At 35.9% G+C, this 22,700-nt stretch overlaps 3 protein-coding genes across 7 annotated transcripts in view; all 3 read left to right on the forward strand.

Moving 5' to 3' along the window:
• Positions 1-73: 73 nt before the first annotated feature.
• On the forward strand, positions 74-1,590 carry LOC100187382 (ubiquitin domain-containing protein UBFD1-like). The gene is made up of 5 exons (XM_026835845.1): positions 74-137; positions 434-631; positions 878-1,062; positions 1,248-1,355; positions 1,438-1,590. Exons 1-5 carry the CDS (start codon positions 74-76, stop codon positions 1,588-1,590), a joined length of 708 nt encoding a protein of 235 aa, XP_026691646.1.
• LOC100177155 (leucine-rich repeat-containing protein 49) lies at positions 1,520-10,463 on the forward strand. Of its 2 annotated transcripts, XM_026835831.1 has the most exons (22): positions 1,520-1,586; positions 1,661-2,218; positions 2,302-2,423; positions 2,538-2,581; positions 2,859-3,016; positions 3,381-3,445; positions 3,809-3,915; positions 4,018-4,086; positions 4,403-4,499; positions 4,951-5,056; positions 5,304-5,507; positions 5,746-5,884; positions 6,272-6,405; positions 6,733-6,880; positions 7,181-7,252; positions 7,413-7,681; positions 7,808-7,917; positions 8,265-8,371; positions 8,653-8,841; positions 9,467-9,620; positions 9,981-10,072; positions 10,127-10,463. In XM_026835831.1, exons 2-22 carry the CDS (start codon positions 2,205-2,207, stop codon positions 10,328-10,330), a joined length of 2,604 nt encoding a protein of 867 aa, XP_026691632.1. In that variant the 5' UTR covers positions 1,520-1,586; positions 1,661-2,204; the 3' UTR covers positions 10,331-10,463. The 2 variants fall into 2 exon arrangements, with proteins under 2 accessions (XP_026691632.1, XP_018668994.1); XM_018813449.2 differs by lacking the exon at positions 1,520-1,586 and having other exon boundaries at positions 1,750-2,423.
• A 505-nt stretch (positions 10,464-10,968) lies between these two features.
• Positions 10,969-22,700, forward strand: part of LOC101242963 (proteoglycan 4) — a 16,231-nt gene continuing 4,499 nt past the window's right edge. Inside the window, exons 1-18 of one of the 4 annotated variants that reach the window (XM_026835834.1) lie at positions 10,969-11,084; positions 11,138-11,187; positions 11,264-11,312; positions 11,667-11,776; positions 11,946-12,012; positions 12,422-12,513; positions 12,874-13,026; positions 13,515-13,599; positions 13,773-13,880; positions 14,389-14,678; positions 14,763-15,147; positions 15,657-15,739; positions 16,547-16,645; positions 16,865-16,985; positions 17,359-17,529; positions 20,647-20,787; positions 21,218-21,349; positions 21,765-21,844. In XM_026835834.1, the coding sequence (XP_026691635.1) occupies positions 11,003-11,084; positions 11,138-11,187; positions 11,264-11,312; positions 11,667-11,776; positions 11,946-12,012; positions 12,422-12,513; positions 12,874-13,026; positions 13,515-13,599; positions 13,773-13,880; positions 14,389-14,678; positions 14,763-15,147; positions 15,657-15,739; positions 16,547-16,645; positions 16,865-16,985; positions 17,359-17,529; positions 20,647-20,787; positions 21,218-21,349; positions 21,765-21,844 (2,298 nt within the window). In that variant the 5' untranslated portion in view covers positions 10,969-11,002. Of the gene's footprint in view, positions 11,085-11,137; positions 11,188-11,263; positions 11,313-11,666; positions 11,777-11,945; positions 12,013-12,421; positions 12,514-12,873; positions 13,027-13,514; positions 13,600-13,772; positions 13,881-14,388; positions 15,148-15,656; positions 15,740-16,546; positions 16,646-16,864; positions 16,986-17,358; positions 17,530-20,646; positions 20,788-21,217; positions 21,350-21,764; positions 21,845-22,700 lie in introns of all 4 variants that reach the window. The other 3 variants (XM_009861443.3, XM_018813447.2, XM_018813448.2) reach the window with 3 other exon arrangements.

Consider the following 22,700-nt stretch of genomic DNA (forward strand, 5'->3'; position numbering starts at 1 on the left):
AGTCGATAAATTAGTGCCTACAATACCATAGAAGTTGCGGCGAGAGTTTTTGAACCAAAAAGTTAGAAGGCAAATGGCCGAGGCAGAAGTACAATGCGAAGCTGCTGTTATTGAAGAGAAAATGGCAGTTCCTGAAGGTAAGTCTGTGTTTGGCGGTTGCTATGATAATAATATAACAAATGTATCCTATATATATATATGTAATATGTACATTACATACATGTGTGTATATTTGTTATTTATATCATAATGTTTGATCTTATAAGTACTAACCCTATATAAAATCCCTAGCTCCCAACCTCCAACACCTCCCACCAGTCTAATCTGTACTTACCAGAGAATTCTTAACTGAAGCCTTATTTAGTAACATTGCAAACTAAATTAACTACTAATATATATATATATAAGCACGTGACCTATCTTCTACTCCTAGGTGATATACAATGTGAGCAAGATTTGAAGTCCATTAAAGATGAAGAACCAAAAGTTGAATCAATCTCGTTTAAACTGGTTTTCAACAAACAAAAACTTGATATAAAATGGGAGCCAAATAAGACCATTAAGTCTTTAAAAACCCATATTGAAACCCTCACTGGAGTTGCCCCTGCAATGCAAAAACTTATGTTTAAAGGTGTGGATATTGCTTAGGCCACACCACACGTTTTTATTTTAGGCCCAACTTTGTAGTTTTCTTCCATTCAAAACAAACAGTTTTAAATATTCATAAAAGAAAGGTATTTGCGTCTGCTTACTCACCTGGAATTTATTGTTTTCATCATGAAGTTCCCTGATGAAGTCTTAAAAGTTTTGTTGTTAATACACTACGTTTTTTTATACCAGATGAGCTGTTAAGCATTATCACAAATCTTGTAAACAGGACTTGTCAAGGACGATCAAATATTATCGGAAGCAGGAATCACGAATGGATCAAAAATGATGTTGGTTGGCTCCACACTCACAGATGTTATTTCAGTCAACACCAAAACCTCAACCACATCTTCTTCTGTAGAATCCAAGGCAGCTACAAAGGAACCTCTTTCAAAACAAAAAGTCCATGAAAAAGTAATATTTTCCAACTGTATTAACTATGATATGAACCGAATTATTATAACATATTGTCCAAGTTCATCATTGTATTTAAATTCAGGTAAGCCAAAAATGTTTTGATCATAGGTTTATTTAAATACAGCTTAGCCGTAACCTTGCAGTGTTCCTGTTATATCTGCATTAAGATAACTTTATTTTAGGTAATTAAACATGGAATTCCTGATGATGCAATGCCAGCATACAGGAATGGTCATGACGATTTACCCGACATACCACTTAGAGGAATGGTCAATAAACATAACCATAAGGTAAAGCAAAACAATGCATTATAAAGGTAGATGGCAATTATAAGGGCTGCTTTGTAAATTATAGGTTCGTCTTACGTTTAAGCTTGAAGTTGATCAGTTGTGGCTTGGTACAAAAGAAAGAACAGAAAAACTGACCATGAGTTCAATAAAACAAGTTGTTTCAGAACCGATAACGGGCCATGAAGAATACCACATGTTGGCTTTGCAGCTTGGCCCAACTGAACAAAGCAGGTAGTTTTTTTTACATTTTGTGATATTAATACTTATCTTGTGTGATATACTTTCATTCTAATGTATGATTTCAGGTATTGGATATATTGGGTACCAGCTCAGTATGTAAGAGCAATAAAAACTATTATTTTGGGACCGTGGCAAAAATTCTGACCCAAGTTTTGTTGTGGTGTAGACTTTATACCATTGTGGTCATATAAGAGGCGTTTTAAGTTGCCAGTTCAACTTTTCTCAAGAGTTCAATCTTCAGAGCTGTGATGCCAGACAGTGTCTTTTCAATATTTTGTGGTATGCTAACACACAGTCACAATGAAAACTTGGCTGATAACAGTTCCGTCCTTATTGTTTTGGGAATTTCATCTCTGTTACACTGCAGGCACAGACAATATTAAAAGAACATATGATAAATTTGATTCTTTCCTTGTATTTCGTGTCGAAGTGCAACGCTTTGAACTGTTTGATTTCTATTTATTGTTTTGATTGGTTTAAAGTCTAAAATTTTCGAGTATTAAGTTGTGTTTACATTAACCGATTTTAGTGCAGTGTCAATTTGTTTAAATTATAAAATGTCACAAGACGTCCAAAAAATATTGGACAAATTTAATCAGAAGATGCTATATGCCGTTTTTGTTTATCTCTTGTAACAAATATTTTGGCATTTCAAAAAGATTCATCGGGACGGTACGTGTAGGCATTGTATGTATGTTTTACTGCGAATGAAAAGTAGTAAAGTACGTTTTGACATCTTAGATAAGGGTACGTTAGATTTCTACCGGAGACCTGATTTCTATTTGGAACTGGAATCCGTAGTGACATCTAGCGGTCGAACTTTTTCAAGTATATGAAAAATTATTTAAATATTTGGTCAAAATATAAACAACGATACTGTAACACAAGTCACTGCACCGATATAATTTGTTAAAAACACCATATCGTTTATGTATCACTCAGGAAAGTTCCGTGGCCGTGCAGCAGTCGGTCCTGCCAGAGATTCGGTAAGTGTAAAATAATTAAACAATATAGTAAAGTTACTCTTACTATAACATCCAGTTTATCTATAAACATTGGTCCTGTTATACGAGACCCAATGCTTGCGATGAATTCTGCGCCATGTGCCTTACCCTTACTACTAACTTCTGACACTTTCCACCAGCCTAATCTGTAACGTCCCAGAGGATCCTATATAAGTAACATTATTACCCAATACCCTAAAATACAAATGTTTTTTATCTACTGTAATGCGTTTTAAGGATAAACTTGCATCATTTTCAGCATGGAGTGCACAATGTTCATCTCTCCTTGAACACCTCAGCTGTTCCAACAGAAAGAACTGCGAGACACGTCACACCAGATCGCCTGACTCGTGATCAAGCTACAACTTTTCGTCCTTCAGATTTACCCATAGGCCAACAAAGCTCATCAGCTAGAAGGTAAGTCTTGAGCTCCTTGAGCTTTTTTATTGGATTAAAGGGATATTTAAAGCCACCTTAGCCATGAATGGTGTGGCACAGTGATTAGAGTAAGTGTGTCGTAACCAATGGAAACCAGATTTAATGCTTGATGCTGCTACAAGGGGGGTGCATGTAGGTGTTCTTGGGCCAGACACTTAACGGTCATTGTTTCAAACCAGTGGTCACTATTGGTTTGTCTAAGATTTCATTTTATTGGAATGTTTGATAATATTTGAAATACAATTCAGATTTGTTTTGTTTTAACAACACATCAAACAGTCATTGTCATGTTATGCAACAAAATAATGTTTTTATTAAATATTAATACACACAATCATTTCAGATCTTCAGCTCACAGTGATGTAGGGTCAGCACACAGCTTGGCTTCTGGCCCTTTAAAAACTATCGGTATGTTGTAATGTATTATAATATGCTTTACTTAATTAGGTTAAATTTGGGTGCTAACTAGATTCAAATTGTGAGCGAGATGTGAGACTGAGAGTAGGGATAAGTTTATTGAATCTGGCCCTGATTTAATACTCCTATTATTGCATTCTCATAGCATAATAATAGAATACACCAAGTGCTACTATTAAACCACAGAAACAGAGCAGAACGTTTTTATTAGAAAAAGAAATTGCTATTGCCAGTTGTATAAATATATATCTGTTTGAACATTTAGTACACTAATAGTTGGCCTAAATTTTTATTGCCGTGTATTTGGTAGCAGTTTGTCTATGGGTTTTGTAATAGATTGATGTTTTATTTCAGGGTTCGGCCCACCAGCTCTGCTTCATACAATGAGTGAAACACGGATGTTGGGAAATCGTAGAAATTTGGTCAGTCCTTCTAAAGTATATGCTGCAGAATTTACTCAAGTAAGCTGGGTGATATTACAGTTAATAATCACTTTTAAATGCTGTGTTTTGTGTTTAACAAATTTTAATTACTTTTTGCTTATTGAAATATTTTTTGTTCAGTTACAAACTGGTGATCACTTTAGGAGAAACAACAGCGGAAATAATGCTCAAAGTGAAAGCTTTTATCAGGTTTGACAGCAGTTTAAATCCTCTGTTCGAAAATATTGTTTTGAGCATTAGCATATTATTCATATGTTGTGTGTAATGAGATATCCATGTTAAGAAAAACTCCCTTTCTTTGCTTCAGTACATTGAAAGTTGATATCATGCCTTTATTTCACCTAACTTTTTTGTTTCTACTTTGGATGTTTAGTTTAAAAATAAGACAATATTTTAATACAAGTAAATCGAATTGTGGAAGCGTAGTGTTTAAGTAATGTGACCATATTGTACAGACCTGTCCAATTATTTAAACTGCTTGTTTATTTTGTTTTTCCTTTATTAGGAGCAGGGTGGTCCAAGCATTTCAAAGGTGCCAGGAAACAACACAGCTCGGTTGGGTAATCAAAGTCAGCAGCAGAAAAGTGGATCCTACTTACCTGGTATATTACTGCTTGCTGCTTTCATTTTATTAATTGAAGAGTTTAAACTACAGTCTACAAACATTGCTAAGGCAGTTCTACTGTGTAGTTTGTATAACACATTTGTTCTATAGTCAAATGGAACTTATGCTTTGGCAGTTTGGCACATAGCCATTTACATATAAAGTATTAGGAAATGTAGGCTTTATAAGTAATAAGTATATTATTAACATTGCTTACAGCCTACAATGGTACACATTGTGTTTCCACCATGCGTTCTATTCATATTTATTCTATACGTGTGAGTTTCTCGAGAACCTAGGATTTAGGCCGGATTTGGCCCATTACCGCAATACCCAGACTGCTTATGTATATCTGAAAGCAAAGTTTTTCTGGAACATTGATCAACCAGTGTGACTTTGTCTCAAATAAGTCCATCAGACTCCGACATGATGACTTGCATAACTCTCAGGTGATCGTGTTATATTTGCTGAGTCACCTTCCGCACCTGGAATTCCGATTGTTTATCGAACTTCTGAGGAGAGAGCAGCCAACCCAGATCGACTTAATTTAGACAGGTATGATCAGGATGCTTTTAATTAGATTTAAAACCAGGTATTATGAATCTCCGTATGATGCATTGCAATCCTTTAGATCTTTTAGCAACAAAATTCGTGAAAAAAATTTTTGTTACAATTTTTTTTTTTTTTTTTTTCTTACAACTACGAAATGAATTAGAAGACTTGATTTTTGCCTGTTCTGTATTTGGTAGCACTTGAATAAAATAATTATTTGATGATGTGATGCATCATTATTTCCTTCTAGACGAAGATTAACAGTCTGTCCGATCCTGGAGGGGGAGGAGCATCTTCGACTCCTTAACTTCCAACACAACCTAATCACGAGGATCCAACATCTTTCCAACCTCCGAAGACTCATCTTCCTTGATCTCTATGACAACCAGATAGAGGAGATGACGGGATTATCTTCACTTAAATCTCTCCGTGTTCTCATGTTGGGAAAGAACAGGTGATAATGATTATTAAACAACTGTGTTGGGGATAACCTTTCAACGGTTCATCTGGAATGAAAAAACCTAGCGTTTTATGACGGGAATCATTCCCTGATGCAAGTCTTGCTAAATTGCAGACGAAACGTCGGAAATACATTACATTTTTATACCAGATGAGCTGTTGAAAGAATATTTACATTATGCCTGGTAGCATTGTTCACCTATTTTTTTACAAAAAAAAACCTGAAACCCCAGGATTCGACAAATCAGCAGCCTTGATAACCTGGTGAAGCTTGATGTGTTAGACCTTCATGGCAACCAAATACAAACTGTTGAAAACTTGAGTCATTTATCCGAACTACGAGTTCTAAACCTCGCTGGTAATCAAATTGAGGTTAGAAAGTTTTAATCAAAAACGTTTGTTTTAAATGAAATATTTTCAAGGTAAATTTCTCATAACATTAAACCTTTAGAAAAAGTGGATAGTTTTAATCCAAAATGTATGTTTAAAATGAAATATTTTTTCAAGAGAAACCAACCTAACAAGGCTATACAGGTTTCTTTGCAATTATTAATATATTTATATAATAGTTATATTGTAGCATTTTGGGGGGCAGACCAAAATACTAGACCCTTTAATGTCAAGTGTTGTATTATATTTCTAAAACTTAAAAATAATATATGAACCATATTGCAACTAGTAAGACAAAAAACCTGCTTGATGCTTCTCTATTTATCCTATCATCCCTACCAACAATACTGATCCATCAATACATTACAGCATGTGAGCAACCTTTCTGGTATGGACACATTAGCAGAGTTAAACTTAAGAAGAAATATAATCGCTTCTGTGTCGGAGGTCGACCTGCTTACATCACTACAGAGATTATTTTTAAGCTTTAATAACATTTCAAGGTAAACAGTTATTAGGAATATGAAATTGTTATAAATAATGTTTTCAATAAATCTCCTGGACAGTTTCTTTATACTTGATGTTGTAATATTTATATTTGTTTGCTATTTTGATGTTATATTATTCGAAACAATAAAATATACAGCATCCGGTGTATTTGTATTGATTTATCAAAAAAAAACTACAATTTTCTCGAAATTCTTCTTTATATTTGGTAATACTTTATTTCTGTATATGTTATTGCCTAAATACTGTTGTCTCTATGCTATTGTTTATATTAAACTTTTAAAGGTCCAGTTCTTTTATTTTTAATTGAGCTTCCTCCATAGGTGGGGTGATATTGAGTGTCTTAGTGATGCAAGTGCATTATGTGAGATATCCTTGGATGGGAACCCCATCTCAAGTGACGTCTGCTACAAACAAATTGTCCTACGAAGCATGCCACAGCTGCGACAACTAGACATGAAAAGAATTTCAGTTAGTTGTTTATAATTGGGCGCGACTGTTTTAGTTAAATAATTCTGTTGCCATGACAAAGTTAGTTTGTTCGTTTCTGAACCAGAGAATATTGGGTTGTGGCTCGATGCTGCTACCACTGTAAGTGTGTGTGTCCTTGGTCAAGTAACTTTATAGTAATTGCTGCAATAACACAGTGTTGCTTATTTTGACAAAATAGTTTAAAAAACCTTTATTGAAAAAAAAACAAAATAAAATTCTAAAGTGCTGTAATGTCTAATGTGTATAATTAAGTTATGTATTCCATACTGTTATGTTTAGGAGGATGAGCGAAGAATGACAGCAGTTTTGATCAGGAAAGAAGAAGATAGAAAACGTGAAGTTCACAAACAGGTTGGATCTCTCCTCTTCTTGGATTACACACTTAAGTCTTGGCAAACTTAACTTTAGAAATACGGTTGCGGTTGGCAAAAAGGTCGAAATACACAACATTTTTCATACCATATAAGCTGTTAGCCTGTTACAAGATTATTTATGGACTTTCCTGATCCAGGTGATTGCGAAAGAGAAGAAAAGGTTAGCAATCAACAACGCAGCTCGCCAGTGGGAAGCTGAGCATGGTGGTCGTCCTATTCCTCCCAGGTGGAGGGAAGATCAGAACCTCCACTTCCGAGAGGATCGCGGAATCTTCTCGCAAGTTGCTCCGAGTTCGGGAGAGAGCTCTCCTCTTACGGGGAGAAGTGAGAGCACGGATAAATCAGCGTGGCTCAGTGCAGGAAACTCCAACCGAAGTGTCAACAACAACAATAATAACAACAGATTGTATGTGCTTGTTTTTTTGTTGCATAAATAAGCAAAAAGTTGAGGTGACACTTAACATTATGCTTATACTTTTACCTTATTTTTAAGCACTAACCTGCATTTTACTTACAATAATCTCACCCACAGACCCAACATCACGTCACTGGATATATCCGAGAGCTACCTCGCTGAAATTGACGGTGAAAATCTTCAGTTGTTTGGTCCAGGGGCATTGGATTCTTTGGACAAAAATTGGGGTAAATTCTTTTATCTAACCGGGTTTAACCTTTTATTTTAAACATACTATTAATAGAAGACTAGATCACTAGAGCATATTTGTCTCCCAAAAAAAAATAGTCACCCACAAAGTAACATACATGGTAACTCATAAGCTAGCACGAGGTGTATAAACCCCCATGTTGGTATGACATCATTTTCCGGCCATGCGAGGATAAAGTAAGTTATATTTATCCATTTATTCATTCATTTTTAACCTCTTTTATTAACAATATAGTCTGCAAAAGACCCCTACACCACTTAAATCACTGCTGTATATTATGTTTTCCTTTCAAATTTTAAACATTTGATATCTTGTACATGACAGGCAACCAAGCATCCAGTGCAGTCACCACAATAACAATACAGTTTATTAATTTCGACGACCTTTGCAACTATATTATTAAGATTAAGAACAAGTTTATCAACGCAGTGGTAAGTAGTCATCTAAATGCTGGGAAAATAAATGACACGAAACATATTTTTTTATATCTTGATATTATATTATACATCGTGTATTCCAGCACTGCTAAACTGAATACTGAACTTTAACACATACACCTGCAACATGCTTACCGTAACACATACCCTTGCAGCATGTTTACACAAACACATATTATATAGCTTATAGGTAGGATCAGGGGTGCACCAAAGTGACATTCGTGCTATACCTTTTGTACTCCCTGCCACATAAAGTTAAAATATATTTTTTTTAGCATTTGATACTGAAAGAAGTAAACCTGCACAGCTTGCAGCAGCTGAACGCTCTCTCACAAATGAAACGTCTTGAAACACTTTCAGTAGAATGTGGACCCGGCAACCCTGTCACACAATTCTCACTCTGGAAATCTTACGTCATTTTTCGATTGTCGCATCTATCTCTTGCTAAACTTAACGGGGAGGAGGTAAGAATACAAATTAATTTTTTTTTTATCTTATGTTCATACAAGTAGCAGCATCTAATATGGAAAAATATAAATCATATTTATTTTTCCTATCTTCATCATATGTATGTTTTCTACAGGTAAATTTTTTTGTAAACATATGATTTATTTATAGTTATATACATTGTTCAATAACTATAATACTTAAATTTATAAACAAAGTTACGTACTTGGCCAATATCTTTTTATTCATGTGGCTTTGAGGTTATTTTATAAATTTCCCAGTTAATGCTTACACTTTCATTTATATTTGTCCGGTTTTATTTGACTTTCAATTGTTGTATGTTTGTTTTTCTCTCACTTTATTTGAGTTGTACCTGATTAAGTTTGCTATGGGTTGAATCTTACTTTATTTTAGTCGTAATAAATGCAGTATATAAATTCTACATAAAGGTACAAGGTACTTATTTAAGTTTGTGTACCTGTTGTACATTCAGTATTGAGAATAGATCTTGTATCAAAGCAAATAGAGATTGTTTTGGCCAGTTTCCAAGTACAGCAAGTTTCAGTGTTGTCAGTAAGTTTCTTTGCACTGAACAGAACATATCTTTTGCTGAACCTCTAAAATAACATACTACTTTCTCAGGTGTCGGCCGCAGATGTTGTTGCTTCAGAAAAGATTTTCGGTTCCTTATCACTGGTGACCACGTCTCAATTATCCCAGTTTCGATTAGTTGCTTTGCTTGGAGAAACACGGCAGAAGCAACTTACATCTAGCAAGGAATCAAAGAAATCTAAGGGTTGGTTCATGTTTTTTCAGATAAAACTGTTTTAAAATAGGCTGTACATAAAGCTTGATGTTTTGCTTAGGTTAATATTTAATACTTATTCTTGCTTTTCTAGAGTAATTATAGTAGAGTGGGGAAAGATGGGACACCTTTCCACCTTTTTTCTTGTCCTATGTGGTAGTAAACAAAGAACATTCAAAGAATTATAAAACCGTATCATCGCAATCCAATGGAACGGTGTTAATTGTTTAAAATACGATCAGGATATTTGTATAATATGTGCTAAAGGTATTCCATTTTCCCCAACCCTACGCTACTATATTTCTTACAGCATTTTAAATTGTGTTCATTAAATTAATTATTTTTTTTTAGGCGAAGCAGAAAGCAGGTTAGCTGCTGTTGAATCTGTTGGTAGAGCCGGTTTGCAATACATACCACAAAAGCAAATGGAAGTTAAAGCAATTGTATGTATATTACCTAGTAGTCTAACAGATACATCAACTGTTCATTTTTTGCAGGATACTAAATGCCGTGCAGAAGTGGCACGTGACATTGTACGCACCTTGAAAAAAGACGTTGGTGTAATAGCTTCCAAACAGTCTATGCTGACTAAACTGTGGCCAGAAATATTTGTCGACCTTATAAAAGAAGCGGTGCTTGATATGTACAGTATGGAAGAATATGTAAAACGTGAAGTGAAGGCTTTTGAAGCAATCCTGTAAACTTTTCTTCGCTTTCTTAATACCACTGTTTTTTCTAATACCCTATTCATTTTCGTTGCCTTAGACTTAGACACTGTTCCACAACTTGCACATTGTGAACGATTTTTTTTCTTTCTTGTAATAAATTAAATTACCCAAAAATGTTGTAACTGTAATAAATTCTGTGAGTCTGACCCTGATCTGGTGCTAGAGTTAAACGATCTTTGTGTAAAGAAATACAATAAGGATCTGGTGCTACAAAAATGAAGTCTAACGAATCGTGTAACAAAAAATATATATTCCACATGAATGGCATCGTCAGTCTCTTTTTCAATAGAATGAAATGGTTACTTGGGTGGGCATCGAACTCGGGTTATTGTAGTCTTTACCCAATCAGAATGGGCTCGTCTTCTGTGGCATGCATATTTTTGAGTAAAAGAAAAAGGCGAACTTGTGTGCTATTTCAACCATCGTGGTTTTGCGACTGTGTGTGTAAAGAGCATGAGTGCGTGACACGTGAACAAACAGTTCAAATTTTTGCGCCAATTGGCGCATGTGCGTTTAAAAACAATGAGAATTAGTTGTGCACAAAACAAAGCATTGTGAAAGTTGTATCACATTACCCGCCGTAGCTTTATGTTATTATACAGTAATCTTATTCTTTTAGTTGATTTTAGGGCTTAGAAAAATAGGATGAGCGCCAAAACTCCTGATGTAAATTGCAACAACACGTTTAAATGCGATGTTAATGAAACAAACCGGCTTGACGATGAAGGTCAGTTTAATTATAAGATCACCTCAACTATATTAACTAAATATTTACAACAGTTTTCAGTGAGAATGAAGAATACGATCCAGCGTGCATGGATTTGTTGGAGGTTGGTAGTTTAGCAAGTATTATAAAATCAAAATGGAGAACATTTTGCTCTTGTTTTATTACAACTTTATTTGTAGGGTAAGGCGATTAATGAAGGAGAGTTGGACTCATGGTTACACGCTCCAGGTAATGAACTATATGTTTCATAATATTCCTGATTTGGGCTTCAAAATTTTTATTATAATACTGGGTGTAAGGAGTTTTAAAGTGTGTGGTTGCATTGTGTTTAAGCCATTGAAGAAATTTTCTTCTCCTACAACAGTAAAATGCATATTTCTGTTTTAACTGTCCTGTCTGTGGGCTAGGCCATAATTAATATGTTTTTCTTCTTTATATTGTCCTGTAAAGTAAGTAAATAACCACATGAAATTTTGTAGAACAGTTCTTAGGATATGATAGTGGTTGTGGGACATTTTAGGTGAAGTTTATCCAGTGTGCCTAACTATAATTGGGAATTGCCTAAATTTTCAATTGGTGTAGACTTGTGCAAAAAAGATGCAAGTGCAGTGCATGTAAACAAAGCAAGTTTTGTAACAAAACCATCGAACTCAACTTATGACCTTGGGAATTGTTCTGGCCGCAAATCCCAGGTAAGCAAAAATAGTTTATCTTATAAATGTATGATGCAATTAAAATTTGGAATTTAGATTATTTTATACCGCACTGATTAAACATAACGTTAGAAGGGGTCTTTGTCAGTGATACATTTTAGATTGTTGCTGCATTAGGTTTGGATCTGATAGTTCATGTATGTTATAGGTGGAATCTGTAAATTCTACGAAATCAGTGTGTGATGCATCGTTTACAAATTCACAAATTGATTTCAGTAAGTTGCATTTTGTGTTGTACATTTGTGTTGTGTAGCTTAGACCCTTTATACAAGCATACAGATTGAACTGGTTTTGCAATGATAAAAATTAAACCATACAAATTTCTGGATTATTTGTAGTTGTTGTTATTATGAAAAGTGTCCACTTAATGTCCACTTACTGAGGTGTCAAGTGTCGTAAATATAATGTGCCAATAAGTTGAAAACTATGCAATATTAGATGTTTTCTATGTTAATATTTCTTAAACTGTTCACCGTGTTGTCCTGATGTCTAATACCATAGTTTATACTGTAGCCTACTGCTTAGTGCTTATATACCGTAGTTTAAGTCAAACATTACATTCGTGGGCATGTATTTTTAGTATTTATATAATACATTCATGTTTAGCCTTTTCTCTTATTTTAGTTTTGGCAGAACAAGCAAAAACTCAACAGAATTCCTCGGTATCCTTGGTTGATTTTGATGAAGTTGATGATGATGATTTCCTCTTTTCATCTGTAAGTATTCACTCAGCAGGTTATATAATAATATATATTAACCATTTTTTAAATGACCCTTTAGTGTTTTTGATCATTTCTTTTAATCATTTTTAAATGAATTTGGTATTTTTGTAACCATGAGCACCAAACTTTTTCTGAATTCACGACAGGCGAGGATAGTTAGCCGTACAAGTGCAGGGAACTAAGTTAGTCTTGACACCTATAGTCTTGATTCTAGACTCCAGTTTATAAGGAACACTGGGTTAAAAAGTTACTTTAAAGATTCTATTTTAAATGAAATAAGAATTGAAGTAAAATTGTATATATTTATAATATATATGTATTATATATTTATAATAAAGTATCTAAACTTTACAGGAAGCAAAGAAAATAAATGGGGAAAATATTTTGTCCGATAATTTTCTTGACTCCGAAACTAATCCTGGCCTTCGAGCGTCACCTATTCCTTTAGCAGCAGATATGGATGCTTATGTTACAAACACACCACCACAGAGAAGAAACAGTCCTCAGGTAAGCAGCATAAATCCAGTCTATTTATGGCAGTTACTAACTAAAATATTGTATATATATATACATTTATATATGATTTCATGATTTGTGTTGTGTCTGCTCAATACCTATTTTGATAGATAGTAACACCAACATATGCAGCTGATTTAGTTGTGTTTCATTACATGCTAAGTTGCTAACCAAGCGTGTAACGTACTTAAAAACACTTTACATTCTGATTATTCAAGTGTCATATACCGTTCCCCTATTGACATTGAACAGTGCTTTGCTGTTATGCCATACCCTGTTCAATACAAAACTACAACCACAAACAGGCCTTGAACTTTTGTTTCAGTTGTTTCACTGCTTCGTGTATGTTATTAACTCCTATGAGCCTAAGTATACGTAATTCAACTTTACCTCATGAATGTTAATCATCATAAAAAATCATTCTTCAATAACTTTGTATACAAATCACTTTTTATTTATTTTTCATTTTAAAATTACAGATTTCATCTCCATTCCAGTCACCCATAGACACGAGGCAGCGACCGTTTTCCATTTCATCAACAACTGCATCTCCTATCCGTCCAGGTGTTTCAATTATTCATTGACCTCCATCTCAAATTCCATGTTCTTTTCAATCATCTCAATGCTATTGTATATTTAATACCCAGTTATCAGTTATACACCCAATGCAAAAACTGCTTTTAGAAAGTTTTTTTTAGAATGCTAATTATAAATAAATACATAAATATCTTACCAAGGCAATGTGATTGCATCAACACCTTTTCATGGCCGACACTTTTCATTACCACCCGATGGAATACCCAACCAACCAGCACCGGAGGCAGCAGTGCATGCTATTGAATTTGGTAAGACAAATCTTTGTTTTGTCAAAAGCGTTTTGAACTTAAAACGTGTGTATAATTATCTGATATGTAGTTTCATCCAAAAACAAATTTTAAAGGGGTTATATTTTTATTGTGTCTTCCTTATAATGTTATTATAGTGAAGAATTGTTATAATTTGTAGCAGTGTTGGTGAATTAAACACCACCTTTTTAAACTAGTATCACAACAGTACCGGTACAATATTGTAGGAAAGGTAATTTCTTTGTAATAAAATACATTGTGCCAGAGAGACACTACTACTGTTTTGAAGTCCAATCAAGCACATTGTTTCCTGTAGGCAGTACAATACTGTCCAAGAAACGCCTATTTCCACACCATGAAAGCAATAAACAATGTTCTGTGTCTGCCTGTTTGTCACTACTTTTCTGTAGGACAGTGTTATATCAATTAATTGATTGTGCTACACCCCCTGTTTACCATACCATTGAAAAGAATCTAAAGTGCTATAACATTACTTTTGTCATGGCAGTTGTGACCAAACCAAGCAGCAACCAAACCTTTGATGCCGGCAACACAGCGGTGGTTTGTGGGAATTCTACTTTTACTGCTAAACCTGCCGAACCAACTGCCAACACTACTTTCAATACGGTTCCATCAGTTTCTGAGAAGGAAACTTTCATAACAGACTCAACATTTAACGTTGCCAACAACGAAACTGTTGATGCCGAACAGCAAAGTTCACAACGGGGTAATGCAACATTTAAAACAGAACAACCAATATCAGAAGTTGTCAATACAACATTCAACAAAGAACAACATGCCTCAACTTGTATCAACACAACATTCAACAAGGACCAACCAAATTTAACTCAGATCAATACAACATTCAACAAAGAACAGCAGGCCTCATCTTGCATCAACACAACATTCAACAAGGAACAACCCAAACTAACTCACGCCAATATTAACACAACGTTTAATGCAGATCAACCAAGTCAAACACACAACAACATAACTTTTAACGCACCAACACCTCAACAATCAAACACAACATATTCAACTTCTAATTCAACATTTAACATGGGAAATCAACAAATGGAAGTTTCCCCAATCAACGAGGAGACTTTTAACAGTCCGGACAATGTTATCGCGAACTCAACGTTTAACAAAGGCCCGTGTCCCAACAGCAATGACAAAGATCGCACCTTTGACGTTGGGACATCTCATGACGTGCAAATGAACTCTCAGTCGCCATCTAGCGAGAGTACCAATGCCGATTCAAGCAAAGGTATTTTGTGGTTTTAAATTGTCATTAACAAATATTATAATACAAATACTGCAAGTGAATTGCGCATGTCTACGAAACGAAACAGTTTTATTTACTGGGTGAAAAGTTAAAAACTAAATATTCTTTTAGTCATGCTCACAACTACGATTCAGCGTTTTTACATTGCTATATTATAAAAAACCGCAAACCATTCAAAGCTCCGGTAAATATAACGTATACTACAGCGGCCTGCTACCCTTCCCACGCCATTAATAGTGGGCTCTGTCGTTATTGTGCACATACAAACCAAACCATAAGCGACCTTGTGTCCCTGGTGGCTTGACCGTCGCTATCACCACAATGTATTTTGATGCGAGCTTCATTACCGGGCTTTGCATTTACGTATCTGGTTGTCCTGCCTTTGCGTGCTTGTTTAATATTTAACTACGCCAAACCGCAAGGTGTTACTGAAGCTACTTCTACTCCAGGTTGTTACAGTTTCATAAGTTTATATTTACATTTCTCTGTAGAACTGGAAAGCGAGACAATGAATTGTTCGAAACAAAGCATAACTTCCAAGTCAAAGTTACGAAAGCCGCTGTCTTCAGTTGGGGTAAGTTTACGTTTTAGTATATGGAATATAACGTTAATTATAACAAAGAACAACGCATTATTATGAAGTTTGAATTAATATTCTAATTAATGAGTTTGGAAATGCATGTGTGTAAGTTTGTGTTTGTATATATAATAACTAACCAGGTTTAAAGCATGGGCGATGCATTTCATATTTACAATGTTGACATTTATTAAATGATTTGTATAACTTTAGCCTCGTAATCGTAAAATGAAAGGGGGTTCAGCTGTCGCTACCTTTGTGTATGCGGTGTTAAGCTATCAAAATACTTCAATAGGAGATGAGCACCGGCAACGTTTTACGAAACACCAGTGTGTTTTTATAACAGCACGAAACGTCTACAGCAGACGAACAGCTTCAATTTTTTTGTTAATATGACGTCTGACACTGACACGTTGATTGCTGGCGCCTAAGGGATACGTGATAACATTTCTGTAGGTTGCTGGTGCGTTGGGCTGTCGTGAAATGTTGTATTGTTAGAAAGTAGTGCGTTAGAATATCAATGTAGGCGATGCGCCAAATTATTGTTTTAAGCGCTGTGTTGTATAGACTGTAGCATGCCGTTGAGTGTTTGGTGTGTAAGATAGGTTATCAACTTCATTTGAAACTTTAGCCAAAGGTACGCAACGGCAATGTTTAATGTCTCCTAATAAAAAAGATGAAACAATAGTGTTTACACAGAGACAGTACGTAGAACCTAAACTATAAATAGAAAATTTCGCAGACAACAGTGCGAATATACGGTGAATGTATTTATTTAATTTATTTATATTTCCTTGCCCACAGAATTCATCTGAGAGTGGAATTAAGTCAGGAATTCCAATGAAACGTTCAAGTCGATTAGTTGCTCCGAGAATGAATACGGCAGCCATATCACGTATACAGGTAAACCATACGCTGAATGTTATATAATCCAGGTTCTAAAACCTCAAAGGGTAAAATGTAGTGTTTTCGATATGTTAAAATTGAATTGAGAAATTCGTTATGAGGATATAAAATGTAAATATTTTTGAAACGATAATTACCAACCGCTATTATAAAAGGGGCAAGTCGAATATAAACATGATTGTTGTCGAAGTAAAATTGACTGTTGTGTTTTCTTAGGCCCGGTCACCACAGAAAACAGCGCAGTCGACCAACGTTGATGAGAATGCCACAACACTCATGAAACCTCCAACCAGCACCACCTCTCTAAGGAAGCCACAGCCTCGTAAAAGTATCGCTGGTGAGTAAACACTTCTTCCCTAAGGCCGCGACAAACATACGAACCAGTACAACGGCTCTCAAGTGCGGTTGTTGTGCCGCTACAAGGCAAATATAACAACTCGTAACTATATACAACTCATAAATAGTAGGGTAGGAAGACGGGACACTTTTAGCACATATTATCCCGATATCCTGATCGTGTTTTAAACAATTAATAACGGTCTGTCTCTATGGGAGTCATCAGGATACGGTTACATTTGTTTTCGACTCGATTTTAGGCTAATTTTGTACCAAAAATTCCCAGTATTAGTGGGACAGCATGCTTCTACACAATAAACATATGAAATAAAAATTTTCTCTCAGTTGTTTTATTACACTTTTATATTTCACAGTACCACGCAAGTCTCTACTGCCACCTGGTCAAACGAAATCCCGTCTCTCAACAGCACCAGCACCTCACCATACCCGGGTAAACAAACCATCACCCCCGAAACCATCTGACCCCCCAACCGACAACCCACGTACCCCAAGCAAACGAAAGGCGGAAAGCCCAAAACATGCAGGTTAGTTTCCAATTATTCTAACGTATAGTAAGTTTATGCTAACGTATATTGGGGTGGGGTAAGACGGGACACCTTTTCATTATATTTTCTCATTCCACTTGTTAGACAAAGAACATTATAATTATAAAAAAATATTATAAAACTTTATTCTCACGACTCCCATAGACCGCTGTTAATTGTTCAAAACACGATCAGGATATTCGAATACTATGTGCTAAAGATGTCCCATCTTACCCCACAGTACTATGTATGTTAAAAAAAAATATTGTGAAAAGTATAAAACTTAAAGATGCGTTGATTTTTGCTTCGCCTTCGCTAATGAAAGAGCTATATACCAACTACACGTATCTAATGATTACTAATGTATATTAAGCATTTTCAGTCAAATACATGCAAGCTTATCCCGATTTCATTCCATTAGCGTATCGCAAATCCAGGGCTGATCGTCGCAGCGATCGCATTATAAACTCACGCTCCCTTTTTCACGTGTGTTACGTCATTATATTCGAATCGACTCTTTCGCCGATATTTCGATTTTATGTCCGTTGTTTAGTGAACTTGGTGCGTCGTCCTTTAGTTGAATATAGTGTGAACAACGCAATTGATAGGAAGGAGAGTTATAAGTTGGTATTTTATATGCATTGAATGCCTATGCGTTAGTGCTAAGAGTGTTTTAGCAGCGAAATGCAAGCATTCGCATTAATTCCGTAGCCTTAAAGGAGGTGTTTCTTTGAGCCGGTTCAATTTCAAGCCATGTGAGGTTAACGGTTACACAAGCGATCAATACACGACCACGGATTTGCATCTTGCAAATTCCCCGTTCCATCGACTTGGCGATGTGTGACTCTATCGATTTATCCAGGAATTTGTGCAGAAATAGACCTCGTCAGAATCGTGTCAATGTTCGAGTGGAATGTACTGTGTAGTTGCTGATCAGTTACGTCTATAAGAAATAGATTTACATGAAAACAGATTTGGTGTTGAGATAGAGAATTGTGTTTAGGCAGCTTTTCGAAGATTTGCTCTAGGAAGTTTGATGCTTGGTAGTTCCGGGTTAGTTGTAGTTTCCTATTGGAATTAACATTGACCGCACCAGGGCAACGTTAGCTGTTCACAATACTCCTACCCTCTACCCACTACAGTTTCTGTATAAATAAATGATGACCGAGATGTCTAAGATCCACCCAACTGGTTCCGTCAGCGCGACACCAAGTGACGAAAGCCTGTGTGCTCTCGTGCGCCGCTTTATTGGGCGGCGAAATACGAACAACGAAAATACAGGTCAGAAGTAAGAAATTATGGTTTTCCATTGTATACGGGCATCGCAATCTACGTGTATTCACATGGGTGTATAATGCGAACCTACTTTATTGTATATTTGTGTATGACATACCGAAATATTGTTTATTCTGTATTTTAAATTTTAATGCCTTTATCACGAGTGTGGTAGAATGCGCTTTGCCTAAATGTCCCAAGGGATCTACACCGTGTAGTGAGAAGACGACTGGTGGCTTATTTAGCCATCGATCATACGCGGTAGTATTAAGCTTGCATCAGGTATACTTTAGATCAGTGGCTTATTGGAATTGCAGAAGCAACAGTTGTCATGCTAGCAAGCATACGTATGTAGAAGAACTTATATCGATTTGGCAGTTTGGACATGAGGGCATCAGTGTGTTTTAACCGGAGTTTTTGTATTAAGTTAGTGAAAGGCAGAGATTTATATCTCTTACAGTAAATTAGTTGTTGTTATTTTAAATAAAAGACAGTTTTTAAAACAAAGATACAAAGCAAAAGTCAGGATGGACAGAAAGAGAATTAAAAAAAAGTCAAACCAAAGGCCGGATTGGATGATGTGTTATAACAGTGTATCGGGTGCGTAATTATCAATCGAGTTTGAAACTTTTAATATCCACTTTATTATTTGATATGTGCAATTTTTGGACAATTAAAATCATCTGAATGTATTTGGCGGTTGTATTAAACTTGCAGCGGTGGTAAGTGTCGATGCTGAACTCTGAACCAGGTACCTACGGTGTTTGAATTTTCGGTCAGTAAAACTACATTAGCACTTTCATTTCTTAAAGTATTCGATCCCAGCCAATGCTGCGTATTTGTCATTGTATCTTCACGTACCAAATGTTTACTATTGCCTTACTATGGGCGATACTTCAATAATTGCCACGCTACAGTGCCACAAATGGCCAAGGGCTTTATTCATCTTCGGAATTAATTTAGTCTTTAAAAGGTAGCTTAGAATAGATATAGTATTCCGTAAATTTTGCTCAAAGTTCTAGCAGTACAGTTTGTTGCTATCAGATTTATAACAAATTGGACTGAGGTTATTTTCCTAGCGCTCGACTCGCATTGTATTCCAGCTATATCCACAGTTTATCAAACGCAGCATGTTATTACAGGCCTTTGTATGAGGCTAGTCTCTTTGTTGGGAAGTCATTTAACTGGCGTTTAAAGGGAAACAGAATGGTTGCCATCAGGTCGAAAGCTTGCTTGTATTTCAATATAAAGTCAGTTGTACTTAAAGTTATACAGAAGGAAGTAACAAGATTCTGTTTCATTGAGGCGTAAAGTTTCCCCGTTTATTAAAGATCGGCTTATTAATTATTTAACGCTCGTTACCCGGCGTAGTTTTTGAACTAATGGTATAATAGAATAACGTAAGGTTTGGTCTTTGCTGTCCAAGTATATCAGAAAGAAGGGCGATTTTTTAGACTCTGTGGTTCTTGCCTTTATCATTATTTCCAATATCATTGTTGGGCTCCGTAACTACAATAAGTGGACGTTAGGACAAACGACGGGCTAGTTTGGGGTAGCGTGCCTATTTTCTTAAGCCATTGCTGTTTAAACACAGACGGTCGGTTTATTAAGAACATCACGCACGCGGATTTGTCGGCTGTTATACCATAAGCTTATAGATTACTTACCATGCACAGTCGTACTTACCAGTTAATTCAGCAATATGAGTCTTACTCTGGCGGTGAGTTTTGACAATATACGGCTATATTTAAGTTATTATGCCTAGTAAACTTAAAGTATAACAGTAGAATTGATTTAGAATACTTTAATGTTTAAACTGATTAATACCTTTGTCTTCCATAGGCCGAGCTGCCAAGTTTGAAGGACCAAGAAATGAAGCCACGTCAACAAGACCCGGTCATACCTCATCGTTACGTCATTCCGGGGTCGTGACGTCACGCATTGCCTCTCTTACCAACCGGCCTAGCAACAAGCGACCACAGGGTAAGCCGAGTAAACAGCAATAAAATCAAACCTTAATCCTCCCTTAATATTAATGAACATGTAATCTGGGGTTTAAGATGCTTCGTAGCGCGAATACAAATATACAACCGTATAGCTGCTTATGTTTCAGTTAGAAATAAACCGATCAATCGACGGTATTCTACTTTTTTTATTTTTACTTTAATCTTACCTATTTCTTAGGCAATAAATATGTGCGAAACTAAATATAGTAGGGTGGGGGGAGATGGGACACTTTCATTTTAATTTATTGTCACATTCGATAGTAAACACGATTAAAATATTTGGGTATTATGTGCTAAAGATATCCCGTTTTTCCCAATCCTACTTTAAGAAAAACCAGACAATATGCGAAATATCCACCAACGAAACACATTTGTGAAAATATCTTGATAAACTCTTCATCCCACAGCAGCATCAACCTCATCCACGCGAGCCAGCATATCATCCGCGCACTCAACTCCACAACCCTCAATACCCAACTCCAACGTTGCAAAGACTCGATCCTCGACCACCAAACCTGTCACGAAAACAACAAAACGAGGTGAATACAAAACTGTCTTGGGTTAATGAGCCAAGTATGTTTTAAATGATAATTTCTCAACAAGAAACTTACCCATATAGAATGAAGTGCATCAGTAGGTAAATTGTTTATGATTATTTGACACCTTTACCCCGAGACTTTAATCACAACTTGCCAGTAGTTGTTTTTAAGATATGATTATAAATATTTAGCTTTTTATTGCATATATTTGACAAAATTATATCATTAGTAGGTATACTGTAACTTTACGCGTCTGCTCGTTAAAATTTAATTCCTATACTCTAAGTATAATGCTAAACTACGATACGAAGAATTTGTTTAGATTGCTTAAGAAGGCTACAAGCTCGAGGCTTAAATGTTGATTCACTTGTGTGTTTGTTAACCTGAAACAGTTTTTCACTCGTTTAACTTGCAGTCCCCAAGAAGAAACCCGTCAGCAATACGTCACAATGCGCGGTTGCCATGGCCACGTTACTGGATTACGTCATCAACAAGGTATTTGCCAAATTACCGGTTTATAAATAACTATATACCCCTGCGTTACTAACAAATCGTTTCCGTTCATGTTTCGCATATGCCACGTTATTATAGTCTTATTTTTTATATCACTAATTACGTATTGAGCATCTATATATCACATACGGTCAGCACCCCAAGGATTTTACATTGTTTAGAATTAAAGCTGCAAAAATACGTGTTCATATTTTTATACTGCGCTTGGTCTGTTGTGGTGAGAATGAAATACCAAAAATCCGCGGGTGTTTGAACCAACAAACACCTAAGTAGAGTTGGAATAGCTTGCCAAACATCGCGACATCATCCATCGCTATCCTTTCATCGCCGTTCTTATATCAAACATTAACGAAGTGCAGCTCGTTAAGTCAAAACTTCGACGCCCATCCAGTCACGTTAAGCCTTGACAGTCATTAGCTGAGACTGTATTTCCGAAGTCAGGCCGAATTGGAGCCACTGCTGTTCAGATGCTCTAAACCAGTTGTGTATAAGTTCAAATATATTCCAATTCAGTAATCGTGGTGCTAAGAGATCGGTGTCAGTTTGTGAGTGTTTCTTATCAATTCCAGGCGTAGTTTAAAGGCGTGCAATCACCGCAGAGAGCTGTTGGTGTTTCAAATTATCAAACTAGAGACAGCTCATTATCAGTTGAAGCTCGCCCCCTGCTAAACAATGTAACATGTATCAATGTAAGCTACTAGTAAGTAGAAGTCCGCAGCGAAAAGCAAGTTTCTGTTTATTTAAGCAATGGTCTGTAAGCTAGCATAAGATCAAAGCAAGGCCAGCTATTCCTACCCACTTTAAAGTTACGTTCTGTGGTCTGTTGTTATGATTAGAA

Source organism: Ciona intestinalis, chromosome 9 (assembly GCF_000224145.3).
Source record: "Ciona intestinalis chromosome 9, KH, whole genome shotgun sequence".
NCBI lineage: Eukaryota > Metazoa > Chordata > Ascidiacea > Phlebobranchia > Cionidae > Ciona > Ciona intestinalis.

Bases quoted from the DNA above. Each gene is read 5' to 3' on its own strand.
- LOC100187382 (XM_026835845.1), top strand. From the start codon at position 74: ATGGCCGAGGCAGAAGTACAATGCGAAGCTGCTGTTATTGAAGAGAAA. The intron at 138-433 runs GTAAGTCTGTGT...TTCTACTCCTAG, and splicing joins GAAAATGGCAGTTCCTGAAG to GTGATATACAATGTGAGCAA. The intron at 1,063-1,247 runs GTAATATTTTCC...ACTTTATTTTAG, and splicing joins AACAAAAAGTCCATGAAAAA to GTAATTAAACATGGAATTCC.
- LOC100177155 (XM_018813449.2), top strand. From the start codon at position 2,285: ATGTATGTTTTACTGCGAATGAAAAGTAGTAAAGTACGTTTTGACATC. The intron at 3,916-4,017 runs GTAAGCTGGGTG...TTTTTTGTTCAG, and splicing joins ATGCTGCAGAATTTACTCAA to TTACAAACTGGTGATCACTT. The intron at 8,372-8,652 runs GTAAGTAGTCAT...TATTTTTTTTAG, and splicing joins ACAAGTTTATCAACGCAGTG to CATTTGATACTGAAAGAAGT.